Source organism: Cyprinus carpio, chromosome B1 (genome assembly GCF_018340385.1).
Source record: "Cyprinus carpio isolate SPL01 chromosome B1, ASM1834038v1, whole genome shotgun sequence".
In the NCBI taxonomy this organism is placed as follows: Eukaryota; Metazoa; Chordata; class Actinopteri; order Cypriniformes; family Cyprinidae; genus Cyprinus; species Cyprinus carpio.
The window spans coordinates 3,722,840-3,740,586 of record NC_056597.1 but is presented as its reverse complement, the minus strand read 5'-3'; the positions used below and the strand labels follow the sequence as shown (position 1 = coordinate 3,740,586).

The 17,747-nt window shown below is 40.1% G+C and overlaps 2 protein-coding genes across 4 annotated transcripts in view; one reads left to right on the top strand and one right to left on the bottom strand.

Annotated features, from left to right (window-relative positions):
- Positions 1-15,611, top strand: part of usp53b (ubiquitin specific peptidase 53b) — a 45,718-nt gene extending 30,107 nt beyond the window's left edge. For all 3 annotated transcript variants that reach the window (XM_042716279.1, XM_042716278.1, XM_042716280.1), the window contains 4 exons: positions 3,821-3,887; positions 11,412-12,220; positions 12,810-12,894; positions 15,005-15,611. In XM_042716279.1, coding sequence (XP_042572213.1) covers positions 3,821-3,887; positions 11,412-12,220; positions 12,810-12,886 — 953 coding nt within the window. In that variant the 3' untranslated portion in view covers positions 12,887-12,894; positions 15,005-15,611. The remainder of the gene's footprint in view (positions 1-3,820; positions 3,888-11,411; positions 12,221-12,809; positions 12,895-15,004) is intronic.
- A 156-nt stretch (positions 15,612-15,767) lies between these two features.
- Positions 15,768-17,520, bottom strand: fabp2 (fatty acid binding protein 2, intestinal). Its single transcript, XM_019107043.2, has 4 exons — positions 17,321-17,520; positions 17,004-17,176; positions 16,110-16,217; positions 15,768-16,024 (listed from the first exon to the last, which is right to left on the bottom strand). The coding sequence occupies exons 1-4, from the start codon at positions 17,385-17,387 to the stop codon at positions 15,974-15,976; spliced, it is 399 nt and encodes a 132-aa protein (XP_018962588.1). The 5' UTR covers positions 17,388-17,520; the 3' UTR covers positions 15,768-15,973.
- Between the last annotated feature and the right edge of the window lie 227 nt (positions 17,521-17,747).

Sequence of the window (17,747 nt, the reverse complement as noted above, 5' to 3'; positions counted from 1 at the left end):
AAACACTTATTTTCTACAAGAATAAACATTATAACATATTATTAATTCATAGAAATAATTTAAGCAATTAAAACCTTTTTTATAGTAGATTCAACTTGAATCTCAATACTATTAAACTGACTTTAAAATCTCAAGGAGTTTATACGTTAAAATGGTAAAATGTCACAGTGCATGTTAAATAGCCTAAATTAACTTGTAGCTATCTTGTATAGTATCCGAAGACCTTGATTGCATGTTAGCATAAAACTAACAATATAATTAGATTTTTTTTTTTAAATGAACAATTCCTGTATAAAATGGGACAGCTACCTTAATATCAAACATTTTGAAATCGTCCACAGCTAAGCAACGCGGGAGGCAGGTTCAGCGCAGAGCGCACGAAGTGAATGTGCATGCACAAAGTCATTTTCAGATGCAATGAAGAAAAAAAAATAAGTAAATAAAAACTGGATATAAACATACAAGAAACATGTTAATAGTTAACAACATAGCCTAGATTAGGCCCAGACTCTGTTCCTAAGTATATAATGTATATTTGTTAACCCACAGTAGCAAAATACCGATTAATCGCCTATTTTCGTTTGCAAAAAAATAAAGTTTGTGAGAGGAAAAAATATATAAGTCATGTATAAGTTGCATTTTATTACATTCAGAAATAATAACGGCAGGCCTAATAATGTTATAATGTAACAACAGGATATTTTTAGTTACCTTCACTTTACAACAAATCCTTTAAATTGAACAAATTTATCAGAACAGAACAAGAATTAAAAATATATAATTCTAATGGATAAATATAATTGCAGTATATAATAATATAGGCTTAGCTATAAACAAACAAAAAAATAAATTAATAATAATTTAAAGCGAAACATAAGGTAAGGTTGGGCTTACATTTCATTCATTTATTCATCTTTCAGATGATGTATAAATCTCAATTTAAAAAAATGGACCCTTATGACTGCTTTTGTGTTCCAGGGTCACATACAGGTCCTTCTCAAAAAATTAGCATATTGTGAAAAAGTTCATTATTTTCCATAATGTAATGATAAAAATTAAACTTTCATATATTTTAGATTCATTGCACACCAACTGAAATATTTCAGGTCTTTTATTGTTTTAATACTGATGATTTTGGCATACAGCTCAAAAAATCTAAAAAAATTAGCATATCATGAAAAGGTTCTCTAAACGAGCTATTAACCTAATCATCTGAATCAACTAATTAACTCTAAACACCTGCAAAAGATTCCTGAGGCTTTTAAAAACTCCCAGCCTGGTTCATTACTCAAAATCATGCATCACGCAATCATGGGTAAGACTGCCGACCTGACTGCTGTCCAGAAGGCCATCATTGACACCCTCAAGCGAGAGGGTAAGACACAGAAAGAAATTTCTGAACGAATAGGCTGTTCCCAGAGTGCTGTATCAAGGCACCTCAGTGGGAAGTCTGTGGGAAGGAAAAAATGTGGCAAAAAACGCTGCACAACGAGAAGAGGTGACCGGGACCCTGAGGAAGATTGTGGAGAAGGACCGATTCCAGACCTTGGGGGACCTGCGGAAGCAGTGGACTGAGTCTGGAGTAGAAACATCCAGAGCCACCGTGCACAGGCGTGTGCTTTTGAACCAGAAACAGCGGCAGAAGCGCCTGACCTGGGCTACAGAGAAGCAGCACTGGACTGTTGCTCAGTGGTCCAAAGCACTGTGTTTTATGAAGGGCAGGGTCAATGCAGCTAGCTATCAGGAAATTTTGGAGCAATTCATGCTTCCATCTGCTGAAAAGCTTTATGGAGATGAAGATTTCGTTTTTTCAGCACGACCTGGCACCTGCTCACAGTGCCAAAACCACTGGTAAATGGTTTACTGACCATGGTATTACTGTGCTCAATTGGCCTGCCAACTCTCCTGACCTGAACCGCATAGAGAATCTGTGGGATATTGTGAAGAGAAAGTTGAGAGACGCAAGACCCAACACTCTGGATGATCTTAAGGCCGCTATCGAAGCATCCTGGGCCTCCATAACACCTCAGCAGTGCCACAGGCTGATTGCCTCCATGCCACGCCGCATTGAAGCAGTCATTTCTGCAAAAGGATTCCCGACCAAGTATTGAGTGCATAACTGAACATAATTATTTGAAGGTTGACTTTTTTTGTATTAAAAACACTTTTCTTTTATTGGTCGGATGAAATATGCTAGGAATTTTGGGTTTTCATGAGCTGTATGCCAAAATCATCAGTATTAAAACAATAAAAGACCTGAAATATTTCAGTTGGTGTGCAATGAATCTAAAATATATGAAAGTTTAATTTTTATCATTACATTATGGAAAATAATGAACTTTTTCACAATATGCTAATTTTTTGAGAAGGACCTGTATATGTTTTTGTCTTTGTAAAAAAAAAATAGTATTGATTAATATTAAAATTTAATGTTTGGACCAAACCATAAATATAATTTGAGAATACTAATACATTTGAGAAAACTAATAAATTTGCCTATAATTTGAGTATTAAGTTGGTCCAAAGTATAATATTTTTTTGTGTAGTTAATTTACTTTTTTAAGATTTAAAACAGAAGTCATGGCACAGCCAGTAGCCCATATTCTTGAACCATGTTGAGTTTTGGTGCTCATATAGGAGAGGTTGTTTTGAATCTAGTCAATAATTTCTGGGTCCTGTCCTTTCTGCCTTTTTTTCTGTCATAAAAAGTGGTAAAATGCCCAAACAGCTATGTTTTATTTCCTTTGTTTGTAGTTTAGTAATTAGCATTACTAAATTAGCGTAGAAAGAGATGTCACAAAATGCACTCTTAAATTCTATTTCACGAATCAGCATATCACAAAATGCTCATTCTGTAGAGGACTTTTATTTTATTATTTTAACAAAATACAAGAGCATTTCAGGTCTTATTTGGCATTTCATTGTGTAGCATGGTCTGTCTTAGTTTAAGCTACATATGAAACCAAGCTCCATCAAACCCCAAAAGAGAGACAGGCATTTGGAGTTGTTCCAAAAGACTGAATAATCTACAGTTTTGACATGTTTTTGTATACTTTGTGATTTTACGCAGTTGTAATTCTCACTAATTCCATGATAGCACATGGTAGCATGCCAAAAACTGAGAAAATCCCTCTCTCCCCTTCTTCTACTTCACAAGAGACAGAAGGAGCTTAAAATTGAAAACATTTTGCCCCATTAAAGACTGATATATATATGGCATTGGAACACAAAGATGTAGGCAGAAAATAGATAAAAACAAATTCTTTATCATTTTAAATTGCACTGTGGTCGATCAGGCTTGTGTGGCAGTTTGTGTTGCATTTAGCTCCTAGTCCTTCAAATCCACATGTACTTCTTGGTTTCCCAGAAGTCATGGAATTTTAAAGCCCCATTTTAGTAAAGAGAAAAGCACCAGAAGCCAGCAGGACAGCACACATTCAGTAAAAGACAGAAATGCAGGAGCATCGTAAAAGTAAAAAATGCAAAAACATCATTACAATTGTAAAATGTATTCTATAAGCTTACTGAAGCCCAAATCTTTGACTTAGAGCACGTGTTATATCCTGTGGCTTTATCCTCACATGGAGCTCAGCGGGTTGGCAGGAAAGAGATGAATAGTCAGTCTATTTATAAATAAGTGAGTAGGATGTGTCCTAGTGAGTGTGTCTGTGCCCACTGCGATCCAGCTAGGAGGATTTTGGCAGTTCTTTTCCTCTGTCGCTACACACCCATGGCAGAGATGCAAAAATTCACCTTTTAGGCTTTATTGTCTGTTGATTGATGTCTCATGAAATAAATTAATGCACATTTATTCCCTCAGGTAAACATTTGGTTAAAATTCAGGGAAAGAACTCAGAGCATCTCATGAAAGGCAGCCCAAGTTCAAGGTATTTACAGGCTTTGTCTTTACACTGCAAATATGTTGCAATGTACAATTCACATTTACAACAGCATGCCATGGGGACATTTAAATCACAATTTGTATATATATATATATATATATATATATATATATATATATATATATATATATATATATATATATATATATATACATATATAAAGAGAGAGTTAAATACAAGTTTAAAAAATTTGGGAGATTTCCAACTTGTAACTCAGTTTGTAAAAACAAATAATAATGTACATGAGAGTTATGCATTAAGGTCAATTATGTGATGATAATTTTTTTCTAATGTCTATTAATTTATTCATAAATGCATTAAAAATTCAATTTCTACATTTTCTTGAATGCGGACTAATGTTTTTAATTTATGAATTAAAATTCATAGATTTTTTTGAGGGGCACAAAATGTAAAAAAGTGAAGGTGATATAACTGGCCTATCATATTGAAGAAAAAAAGCTAATATAAAAATTAAATATTTTAACAAAACTGTTTCTTTGCTTAAATGTGTTTTAAAAATATTTTGATTTGGCCACTAAATCAAAGTTTTGTGTGTTTGTCTTTTGTTGTGTTCCAAAGTTTAATTTTGGTAAACTCTGATTTGTGAATTTTTATTATGTAAAGAGTTGGATTTGTGTTTTTACATTTTGCATTTATCATAATTTGTTACATTTTGAATTTAAAAAAGATACAGCTTAGCATTACGTCATATCTTTACCACTGAAGTGTCTAAAACAATTTTGCATGCTCAAAAACTAGTGTGACCACCCCATAACAATGAAAAACTTTCCTGAACCATATGAAACATCTCAGTTACATATGTAACCCTCGTTCCCTTAAGGAGGGAACAAGAGACGTCACGTCGGTGACCGATGAATTGGGATCTCGCTTAGAGAGACCAATCTACTTCGGGTGTAAACTAAACAAGCCAATGCACATTGCCATGTGTTTATTGCATCTAGCTGCCACTGATCATAGCGTAAGAATAAAAAGGCAGCAGGTGCAACGCATATTAGGTTTTTGCTGAGGAGCCGAGCCGGTGACCCGGCTGCTCAGTAGTGGTACAGCAGCCATGGCGACAGGACGTGACGTCTCTGTTCCCTCCTTCAGGGAACGAGGGTTACATATATAACTGAGATGTTCCCTTTCAGTCAGTCACTCTCAATGTCACGTCAGTGACCGATGAATTGGGATCCCTACAAAAGTGCCAAGGGTGCTGCCCCTTCCATTGTCCTGCCCCTTTTTGGTGTAGGTCGGGGCTCGCAACTAGAACAACAAGACCAGCTCGCAACAAGACCAGTCACTGTTGTCATAACACTACCTACATAGTGAGATTGGATAACACTGGGAAAACGTACCTGTACCACTTGGAACAGAAACGTTGCAGAAGCCCCATCCTTTCTGAAGGAGGTTTCGTTAGCATTTACACATATGAACATCCATTTAGGTGCATATGGAAGATTAGAGATGATTGAAACCCTTATGCAAATGGCAAGAGTCTGCCGGGAAAACACGGGCTCTGAGGCTATACCGTGGACTTTACACATATGGGATCCACTTAGGTCTCACATATGGAACCCAGCCTTCTACTGGTTCTCAAGGATTCATCGAGTGAAGGCCTGGTGCCAGACGTTCCACCATGTCTGGCTGTTGAGGGGCTGGAGGAGCTCGACAGGGCCTACACTACGGACACTCTAGAGCAGTTTTAGCAAGCTGACACTAAACCGGGGCTTCCCAGTGTCTCTGCTCGTTTGAGGTGAGAACACAGGAGGATTACGGCTCCGCACGAAGGCTATAGAATCTAGCGAACGGATTGGGGGTTGCCCAGCCCACAGCTCTACAAATATCTGTCAGCGAGGTGCCACAAGCCAGTGGCCAGGAGGATGCAACACTTCTAGTAACGTAAGCTCGCAACCTGAGTGGGCAGGGAACACCCAGTGCCTGATAAGCCAGGGTGATGGCATCCTTATCCAGTGGGCCATCCTCTGCTTAGAGACTGCATTCCCTACTGCTGGCCTCCGTAACAGACAAAGAGCTGGTCTGAGGTCCTAAAGCTTTGTGTCTGGTCTACGTAGCATCTCAAGGCTCGGATGGGACAGAGCAAAGCTAGGGCTGGGTCTGCTTCCTCCGGGGTCAGCGCTTGCAGGCTCACCATGTGATCCCTGAAGGGAGTAGTGGGCACATAGCTGGGCCGGGGCCTCAGGATTACCTGGGAGTCAGCTGGCTCAAACTGTAGGCATAAATTGTCGACCAAATATGCGTGCAGGTCCCCTACCCTCTTGATGGAGGCCAATGCAACAGGAGCAGAGTTTTCATTAAAATAAACTTTAACACAACTGACTGTAAAGGCTCAAATGGGCCCTGCTCTAGTGTTTTAAGCACTAGAGACAGGTTCCAAGAGGATATGGAGAGGGGTCAGGGAGGATTTAACCTTCTCGCCCCCCCTAAGGAACCTGATGACCAGGACATGCTTCCCTACTGACTTCCCTTTCACGGGGTCATGGTTAGCAGCAATTGCAGCGACATAGACTTTAAGGGTGGAAGGAGACAGCCTTCGCTCCAACCCTTGCTGCAAAAAGGAAAGCACGACCCTGATCGGGCATCTCCGGGGGTCTTCTTGACAAGAAGAACACCACTCAATGAACAGGTTCCACTTCAAGGCGTGAGCGTGTCTCGTAGACGGTGCTCTCGCCGAAGTGATGGTGTCAACTACCTCTTGGGGTAGGTCACCAAGAACCTCCACCTCCCGTCCTGGGACCAGACATAAGGTTTCCAGAGGTCTGGACGCTTTGCCACAGGGTGCCCCGTCTCTGAGTCAGTAGATTCTTCCTCAGAAGAATCTGCCAAGGAGGGGCTGTTGAGAGGAGCATTAGTTCCGGGAACCAGGTCCGAATGGGCCAATGCGGTGCCACAAGCAGCTCCTCTTCCTCCCTGACCTTGCACAGCATCTGTGCGAGAAGGCTCACTGGGGAAAACACATACTTGCACAGGCCCTGTGGCGTCCGTACTGGGTGTACTGAGTGTTCCCTTGGTCAGGGAGTAGAAAAACTGGCAGTGAGAGGTTTCTGGAGAGGCAAACAGGCCTACCTGAGCGGCTCTGAAATGTCTCCAAATCAGCTGGACCATCTGGTGATGGAGTCTGCATTCTCCCGGGAGCATAGCTCATGACAGTGTGTCAGCCATACAGTTGAGCAGACCCGGAATGTGAATATCACAAAGTGATCTCAGAACCTTCTGACTCAAAAGGAGGAGATGGGGGACGAGTTGCGATATGTGACAGGAGTGTAGACCACCTAGTTGGTTGATGTACGCAACGGTCGCCGTGTTGTCCATTCGGACCAGCACGTGCTTACCTCATAAGCACCCTTTGAGACGGTTCAAGGCAAGGCGCACTGCTAACAACTCTAGGCAGTTGACATGCCAGTGCAGTTTGGGGCCCGTCCACACCCCTGACACTGCATGCCCGTTGTACGTTGTCCCCCAGCCGGTGATGGAGGCATCTGTGTAAACCACAGCATGTTTGGAGACCTTTTCTAGGGGCAATCCGGCCCAGAGTAATGTTAGGTTTGACCACGGGGTGAAGGTTTGGTGACAGCCCAGTGTAACTTGGACCCGGTGAGTGAAGCCAGCCATGAGCCAGTGCTGAAGCGGTCTCATATGATGCAGCCCCAGCAGCATAACTGCCACTGCCATATGCTCCAAAAGCCTCTTAAACAGTTTCATTCAAGGGCTGTCCTGCCCTTGAATGAATTGAAGCAGTTCAGCACCAACTGCACACATTCCTCTGTGAGGCGTGCTGTCTGTTCAACCGAATCCAACTCCAAACCGTGAAAAGAGATCCACCAGATCCCTATGCTCGCACAACTGAACCCGAGTCTGTGCTAGTATAAGCCAATCGTCAAGATAGTTGTGGATGCGAATCCCCTGCTCTCTGAGCGGAACAAGAGCCCGCTCCACTACTTTCGTGAAGACACGGGGAGACAGGGACAGCCCAAGGGGCAGGACCTTGTACTAATATGTACTAGGCTTGCTGCTATAGACAGTGTTGGTGATGATACCAGTGTTAAGCCGCAACACTTGCCCACCGCAGCACCATTTAAAAAAAAAAAAAAATTATTATAAAACTCATTTAGTTAAGTTAGAGGACACTACAATTAAAACTGAATGCGGCTGCTCAATGCAGCACACAAACGACAGTCACGCATCACAGATCAGATTTAATTTATCAAGTGAGGAGAGTGAGTCGAGCTGACTGACAGAAGAGTGAGGTAAAAAAGACAAGACGATGGCGGAAGAGTTTCAAAACGAAAATGTAAAGGGGTCGTTTTAAAAATAATTTGGATTTTGAAAAGCCTGTTTACTTCTGCCATTAATCTAAGTGATATTGGAAGTTTTTTAAATATTCGTTTTTCATTTATTTGGTTCCAAAGTTATTGCTGGATTTTTATTTTATTTAAACTATTTTTTTCTTCTTTATTATTTTACATGATGGTTTATGCCGTCCATGCCTCCAAACATTCTTATTTGTTTTGATAATAAACGTTCTAGATTTCATAATTATTTGTTCTTCATTCTTTACTGATTTTTAATTTTGTAACTGTACCTATTTAAACTTTGTATAAGTTATTTGTTCTTTTATATTAGGCATATAGCTTGGCGTATTTTTATTAGTTTTGTTAATAAAAGTTCTATGTTCTACGTTGTATTTTGTTGTTGCTTGAATTTAATTAAAGCAGTTGATGCCGATTGCCACTTAAAGTGAAAGTAAAATGCGCACAGTGCTTTTACAAGCTATTTAAGCAAATGAAAGTGAGGGAAAGAGGGAAAACTGAAATGAAGATTTATGAAATTTTTTTAAACCGTCACAACCCTAATATGAACATCCCTCGAAAGCAAACCACAGAAATGGTCTGCAGCGCAGAATGGTCGACACATGAAAGTACGCATTCCTTAGGTCGATCGCTACAAACCAATCTCAGGGACGGATGCACCCGAAGATGCGTTTCTACGACAACATCTTGAACGAAAACCATTGAAGGGCCCGGTTCAAGACACACAGGTCCAAGATTGGTCGTACCCAGATACCGTGCAAGCAGGACCAGCGCAACCACCGCAGTACCCGGATTGGTCGCACCCAGATACCATGCAAGCGGGACCAGCGCAACCACCGCAGTACCCGGAGTGGGGCAGTGCGGTGGAATGCAGGGACCCAACTCGGGCGGCTTGTGAAAGGACCGAAAAGGGGTCTGAGTGTGTGGTGCAATGTTTACCTGGTTAAACAGGTTGGCAGAGGGTGCATGAGTAGGGCCTTTGTTGACGCTCTCGAACTGCCCGCTGCTGCCTGCTGGTGATGGAGGAGGATGAGTGTTGTCTCCCAGGGACAGAGAAAACTGCTCTCTCGTCGAGATTTTCCAGACTCTCCACCCAGCCCTCCTCCGGGGGAGGGAGAAGTTCCTTCACCATCCCCCAAAGAGCAGCTTCTTCCCTCTCTGGTTTGCCTGTCCCAGGGCCTCTTGCACTTCCTCTCACCGCCAGGTTTGATGGATGGGGCGCCCTGCCTACACCCAGCAACATGGCACTGTTTGCCGTTGGCAGCTGTGGATGCGGCGTGGGAGTGGGGGCTGATGCAGGGGGCTGCCCCAGTGATGAGCTGGCTGGGGTGCTGCAGCCGGCGGACACTTGGAGGCAGCAAGGTGTGACGAAAATGCCTCAGTCTGCTTCTGTGCAGCCCAAAGCTGCTGGGCCAAGCTCTCACCCGCGTTGCAGAAGAGGCCAGTCTGGGACACAGCGGCATTAAGGAACCAAAATTTGTCTGCGTCCCTCATATCGACCAGACACAGCCAGAGATGACGCTCCTGGACATCGCATGACTCAGAGAACTCATGGTGACCTTCGTAGCTTGGAACGCGAGGTCAGTAGTGGTTCAGAGCTCTTTCAGAACTTCCGGATCGTGACCACCCTCATACAGGTCTTTCAGTGCCTTGGCCTGATAAACCTGCAGTAATGCCGTAGCGTGTAAGGCGGCTTCTCCACAGGCCGTGTAAGCATCGTCGGACAGGCCCTCCACCTCCAATGCAGTGATCGACATTTGGTCATTGGGAGGAGCACCGAAGGATACCACTGATACGATCTTTGAAGAGAACCCAATCCGTTCCTTTGGCGGCTCAACTGGTTGTGAACCGCTAGAGGACCGATAATCCCCTGAGGGTTGGTTAACTGAGGAGTTTGCCACCGCTGTAACCCTCAAACCAACTGTGCTACTCCTGGAAGTAGCCCTAGCCTGGCAGCCGCCAGGACGAGCACTAGATCGCAGCAGAGGCAACGGAGCTCCAAACACATCCAGGAAACAAACCCCGACACTCACATCCTACATCATCATCTTCCTGCAATGGGAACATGACTCATCCGCAAACTCCACCTCAGAGTGTTTAATGCCCAGACACATGAGGCAGCGATTGTGGCTTTCACCCAGCGCCAGTTAATGACTGCATCCAGAAATGCACTGGTGAAACGGCATCTTTAAAAAGATGGAAATGAGGACAGGGGAAATGGCTGTTTGTAGCATGACAGGGGGTAGTGCAGCCTGAAGTGCACAACACACTTGACACAGGAACGACCACCGCTGAAGCGCCGTCTGCCAACACAAGAACTCCCTAGAGTGCGCTGAACTTGTCACACACAAAGCAGTTTGATAGGAGCAGAACGACGTTGTAGCTCAGCTCCGAAGCGAGAAGCTGGTATGCGTTGCACCTACTGCCTTTTTGTGCTCACACTGTGATCAGCGGCAGCTGGATGCAATAATCGCATGCCAATGTGCATTGGCTCGTTTAGTTTACAACAGGGGTGTCAAACTCAATTCAAACCCCTCCAGTAGTATTCAAATTAGCCTGAAGGACTTGATTAATTGGATCATGTGTTGTTAATAAGGGTTGAATCTAAATTCTGCTGGGCTCCGGCCCTCCAGGAATTGAGTTTGACACCCCTGATTTACAAGAAATCTCTCTAAGCGAAATCCCAATTCATCGATCACGGACTTGATGTCTCCGTTCCCTCCTTATTGGAACAAGGGTTACATATGTAGCCGAGACGTTTCATATGATTCAGAAAAGTTTTTCGTTGTTATGGGATGGTCACACTAGTTTTTGAGCATGCAAAATTGTTTTGGACACTTCATTGGTAGAGATATGACGTAATGCTAAGTTGTGTCTTTTTTAAATTGAAAATGTAACAAAAGGGAACCATCATTAATGCAAGAGTGCATTTGTTTTAAACTAGATTTGCAAATAATTTTTCCTTTTATTTATCATGGACAACTATATGTCATTGACTGCTTTACAGCAGAAATCTATAGGACAAGTGAATAACAGTCCATTTTGGTGAACAGGATTTTTTTTATTAGTTTGTCTTTACAATCTAAGGTACAGATGGACAAACTCGATGAGCTGAGATGAAGATGTTAAATGCTGTGAAATAAGGTGACATCTAAATACATGTGTTCATGCTTCACAGAAGGAAGCTGAGATACTCATCCTGTGGTGCCAGGAAAGGGGGCAATGCAGAGAAAGACCCATTGACTGGTGAACTTCAAGCAGAGCAACAGGAAGTTTCCATGCGATGGCACCACAGCCCAGAAAGCCCCTTACTGCACCGCCTGGGCAAGATCAGCTGTTCAGAGTGTAACAGTTCTGATGAACTCACAAACCCTCTTTCAGAACAGGAAGACAGTGCTTATCGTTCCAGCACCAGTGAAGTTGCTCCACACGAATCACCGGGGCCTAATCGCAGTTACCCATTGCAGCCAAGGGAAGAATCAGCCATAGCTCCATCGATGCCAACTTACTCCAAACATGCACAGCGACCCATCGAGATAAAGACTCCACCCTTCCGTCCCAGAATTTTACAGGAGCCATCACAGACAGCTTCCAGAGCCTCCGGTCGTGGCATTCCATCATCGCACACCACCGTAGTACACAGACGGATGGAAGTCAACGGCACATGCCCAAGCTCATCAGATGTGAGTTCAAAATCAGGTTCTGACCAGGAGAGAAGGGAGCAGGTGTCCACTGAGCCTGAAGAAAGATCTTGTGGTTGGGATAAGCCATCTGCTTCAGTGTCTCCAGGATCTGGAGTGACGCTTACTACTTATTTCTCTGTGGATAATTGTATGACAGACACCTACAGACTAAAGTATCACCACCAGAGGCCCTTGGTCCTCTCCATGCCTGAGCCGAGAGGAGCTGTCAAGGACGGGAGAGACACAGGACACTCAAGCCGCATAGAGAGCCAATCTGAGCGTGCCAAAAATAAGCCTGATCCTGGTATGTTAAAGCTCAGCTGATCTGTTCAATCAGTCGTTGATACATTATTATATTGTCACTACCATTCAAAAGTTTGGGTCATTAAGATGTTTTTGAAAAGTTTTTTTTCTCACCAAGACAAATGTATTTGACAAAAATACAGTAAAAAATGTAATTAATATGAAAAAAACAACTTTTTTTAGCTTACAATTTTCAAATATAAAACTAAATTTCAAGCAGCCATTATTCCAGTCTTTTCCAGCCTTTAGTGTCACACGATCCTTCAGAAATCATTCTAATATGCTGATTTGGTGCTCAGGAAACATTTATTAAAATGTTTGTGCTCCATAATACTTTTGCAAAAACTGTAATATATTTTTTCAGGATTCTTTGGTTATAAAAAAGACATTCATTTTGAATGTGTGCATTTTAATGTTACATTTGTAACATTGAAAATGTCTTTACTTTTGTTTAATTTAATATGTTCTTGCTGAATAAGAGTTCATTTTTTTACATCTTTATGATCTCAAACTTTTGAACAGTAATGTATGTATTTAATAACTTACTAACTGTAGTTAGTAGCTTAACTAAATTAAATTATCCTTTCCAGGCAATAGCAACAATAAGCCCACTGCTAAATGGCACCCTGTCACTTCAAAAGGGCTAGATGAACATGGATATTTGTGAAAGTTATGGTAAGTTCTCACTAATCCTTCAGATATGGTTTTATCTGTTGGTTCAAATCCCCCCAAAAAAAAAATATATATTTTTTTTAGCAATGTACTGACTTCAAACACTTTTACTGAATATTGCGTTAGATAACACAAACTAAGAATAAACTGTACATTTAGAGAATGTATGAATTATCAAATGTAATTGTTCATAGTTAGTTCATGATTCTCACTAACTTATGTTAACAAATACTTTTTGTAAAGTTAATTATTTATATCAATGGCTGTGATAATGATCCTCTATTTTACTGCAGTACAATGTTTAAAACCTATATCTATGGTATCAGTCAGAAATTTTCAAAAAGTTTCTCAATATCATTTTATCTGTAATCTAGTTTATTTTTGTCTGAGCCTGACAACTAGGCTCATTGATCAAATATTTTAAACATGCAAGCTACCCTGATAAATGAGAAGGATAATTTGTCATTTTATTGTTCTACAGCTTTCTAGTTACTTTGTATTTATTGCTGTGCCATATAGAGTGTAACATTTCATTAGAATAGAGCTGAGCGAACACAGCAAACATCAGTGCAGATATCAGCCATTTTTCATCTAAATAACACATACCAGAGAATTGTGCTGAGAAAGATCATAAAATAACATAAAGCAGTGAAACTGTTTTCAAGCTTTGGGCAGCCAAACGTTTAGCTGAGCCAAGCAAACTAAGATTGTTACAAGGCAGTGGTGCATGCAATGCTCTATTATTTTGATAAAGAACATGAAACAAGATGGGCTAGTGGTGGCAGGTGAATTTGTTACCATATTTAGCTGGATTGATGGTAGAATTTGTTTGTCCGAAACATACCTTTGTTAAGGAAAAAAGGCAAACTATGAATAATAAACAAACACAATGGGCACTACTATTTTATAAAATTCCTTGAGTGATTTCATTTGGGACTGAATTGGAAACAGCATACTAACATACTTGACTTACTATTTCTGCCATATAAATGTATAGTAAAATAGAAAAAAGTAGTATGCTGCAGGGTTGACATTGTTAAAGCAGCACTATGTAACTTTTGGCACTCTAGTGGTTAATAAACAGAACTGCAGCAACCAGAGCTATTTCTTTAAGTTTATAGCTGCGTCCCAAATGATGCACAGTACACTGTGCACTCATACACTATGTACTTATGCACTATGTACTTAACCATATAGTGTATGAATTATATAAGGTTATTTTGTCATTAATAATCGGAGTCTGATAGCCCCTCCCCCTTCGTTACGTAATTAAAGCTGCAACAGTTGAGTGCATGAAGTGTCCAACATTTCACACCTCGTTTTTTTTTTTTTTTTTCTCGGTTATTTAAGTGCATCATCCGGGTGTTTAAAGTGCACTTTTTCTTTTTGGAATTTTCAGTATGAAAGCACTACTCACACTATTTATACTACAAAACATCATAGAATAGTGCATAAGTACACGATTTGGGCACCTAGTGTCTATGGCGATTCAAGCAGGTTTGTGTTATTCCACAGCGGTGACGACTCGAACAGGCTACGATAGTCCAAATATAAGCACTTATTATAAGTGTACCGTAATGATTCAGGATAAGACAAAACGCGGTTTGTAAGATGAATTCATGATGTACTCGCTCATTATAAACATATTGCAAATTTTGAACACAGAACAAGTTACATAGTGCTGCTAAACCTATTTAAAATCAATTATAAAATCACTAAAATAAAATATAAACATTAGTTGAAAAACTTAAAATGCTGCATTGGCAACTAACTGAAATAATATGAAAAAAGCTAATAAAAAAAAAAACAACAAATAAAAATTACAATCACATAAAATCATTAAGCTTATTCGTAATATTAATAAACACTATAATAGTAAATAATAACACCAAATAATACCAAATTAAACCTGTGCTGCTGAATGACTATTCATAGTTTATTAAATTGTGCTTTGAGATAATAAAGAATGAAGAGTTGTGTTCAGCCTTTTGAATGGTACTTTATGTTTTTTAAAAAACATCCATTCATCCATTAATTTTCCAAACTGCTTACTGTCTGTAGGGTCACATGTATTTAAAAACAATGCAATATAATCAGTCTTCTTTCTTATCAGGTCCTGGTGACCCATTGAGAAGTAATGCAAGAGAATTGCCAAAGAAGTTGAAAAAAAAGGATTGTTTTTGTACTTGTAATTACAATGTATTTGTATTTAAGGGGCAGCATAGGAGGGACTTGTCCTTTTGTACCCTCTTCCTGTAAATTGTGATGTTCGAGTATCTTATAAGAGCCATCCACAGGAGGGCAGTATGCACTTTGGCTTGAATCAGTATTTGCTTGAACAAGGAATGACCATTTTATGCTGAATATCAAATTCATTGATGATCTTTTACTGAATTGAGACAGGTAACAGAGTATACATATATATATATATATATATATATAATATATATATATATATATATATATATAAAAACAAAGAATTGTCAGAGTCTTAAAGAGAAAAATAGTGATTGTGTTATTGACTTTAATTTGATTGCAAATGGACCTTTGTACATACTCCCTAGAGGTTGTTTGTGGAGTGCCTTCCTGCAATTTTTTTCATGCAAAATACTGACATGATTCAAAATAAATTAAAAATGTAAAATTATATCCACTATATATTTTTGGAGATGTCTATGCAGTTATTTTTATTCTTTGTTTAATAAACTTCAGATGTTCAATCACTGATGCAATCTGTTTCTTTGTACTGTAAATAAATGTACTTTCCTTCTAGAAAATCCACAATCATGCTCTACCTGTGCTGACTAAGTGTATTTCTATTTGAAATAAGTTAATTCAACACAAATCATGACAAATAATGCATATAAACTGCTCACTAAAGGATGTAAAAATGGCTTTATTACCACAAATATCAAAACTCACAGTGCAAATGACACATGATTTACATGCTTTGTAAACTTTAGGGGTGCCAATTTTTAAAACCCTTATTTTCAGGTTGAACATCCATGGTTACAACATGTAAAAGTTTCATATCTTCCCTTTAGAATTGTAATTTTGAAATTTTGGAAATGCTGATGTCAGTTTAACTCCTCTTGAAAATCCTCTTGGCCTCGACTCCCTCATAGGTATAGCTCTGTAAGCAAATAAAAAAACTCAAAATGTTAGACAAGTTTTGATCTGAGGCTCTGTCTTCATTCACAGTTAACAACTACTCTCACCTGTACAAGTTCATCACCAATAACCTTCCTGGTTGTTATTAGCACCTTTCCGTTGTCCTTGCGTGTGAAAGTCCCCTTAAGCATATCTCCCTCCATGACCCAGGATCCCTACAATCAGAAGGTCTATGGTCAGACTCACTTTGAACTGAGCAGTGATAGGTCTAGTTCACCAGTAACTTGTTTCTTCAGGAGGCGTGTATAGAGGGTGATATGAAAGTTACATAATCTTTACTCTCACTGAAATATTCAAATTGTGAACTTTGTAGTTTCCACTCCCATTAGGAAAGCACACCAATTAAGCAAATGACCAGCTTGCAACATTCAGTACATGTGACATGTGACACATTTAACACAAGAGTTAATGTATAACATCACAATCCCATGTTATTGTTTGCATTACCATTCAGCACTGATCAACATGCATTTCAACATTTACCCTTGATCATTACACTTTCAGAAATAAAAGGTACAAAAGCTGTCACTCGGGCAGTACCATTTCAAAAGATGTTTGTACCTTATTAACCCCTAAAAGGTGCATAGCAGTACCTCGAAGCTGCATATTAGTATCCAAAGTGTACATATTAGTACTGCCTCAGTGATTTTTTTTTTCTTTTACCTTTTCTTTTTTTTTCCAAAGGAGCTTTTTGGAGCAATGGCATAGAAAAAACACTCTCGGTCTACCAAAGAACCTTTAAGCTTTTAAAGGAACATGTTTTATTTAGTGTGAAGTACGGTTTATATAATCTAAAGAACATTTTTCCTCTATAAATTTTTTTTTTGTGCAGTAAGAGTTTCCATGGATGTTAAGGGGACTTTATGGAATCATAAGGTTCCTGCAAATAAGGAACCTTTAGAGTATATAACAGTGAAAACACCTAAAGTCGTTGTGCTTACTGTGAGCTCAGTGCCGTCTGCCAGAGAATATTCAAAGTTGACGCCCAGAGTAAAGTCAATTTCCAGTGTGCGGAAAGTGCTGACTTCCTTCACATGGAACTTGTCTCCGGTTTGTTCCAGGGTGATCTTCAGGTTGTCATGAGAAGCTAGTTTCCTTTTAACCACGTTGATGCCTGTTGAAAATATGCAGTACACGTGCACCTTATAAATAATGACTGACTGAACCACTGACTGACTGAAATTCAAAGAATCTTGCAGTGTTTGATCTCAGATCCAACAATTCACAGGCAATGCTTCATTTGTCTGTGTCCACTTACCCATTTCTTCCATGAACTTCTCATAGTTCTCATTGCGGTCAACTTTCCAGGTCCCGTTGAAGGTCATGATGACAGACAGTCTGCTGTGATTCTGACGGCGACCTAACTTTACCCTGTGCCTGTCTTTTATACCTGTGTGAGAGACAGCACGCTGTCTTATCTATGTATTATCTTCATGCTGATGTGGCTGAGTAAAGCTCACTGAGTATAAATCTCACCCTCCCTCCAGGCTATACATTACACATCCCAGCATGCCTTGCATCTTCATTAATTGTGCAAAAGAGTGGAGGCTTCAAGTCATTCCATGAGAACAAGCGCTCACTTGTATTGTATGGTCAAATATTCACATGGCAGTAGTGGCTTTGTTCGCACACAAAGTCCTGCTTTTGTTTGAATTGTTTGCTGTTTAAACTGTGTAGGGTGTGTC

Bases quoted from the DNA above. Each gene is read 5' to 3' on its own strand.
- fabp2 (XM_019107043.2), bottom strand. From the start codon at position 17,387: ATGACCTTCAACGGGACCTGGAAAGTTGACCGCAATGAGAACTATGAG. The intron at 17,177-17,320 runs GTAAGTGGACAC...TATTTTCAACAG, and splicing joins GAAGTTCATGGAAGAAATGG to GCATCAACGTGGTTAAAAGG. The intron at 16,025-16,109 runs GTGAGAGTAGTT...ATTTGCTTACAG, and splicing joins TTGGTGATGAACTTGTACAG to AGCTATACCTATGAGGGAGT.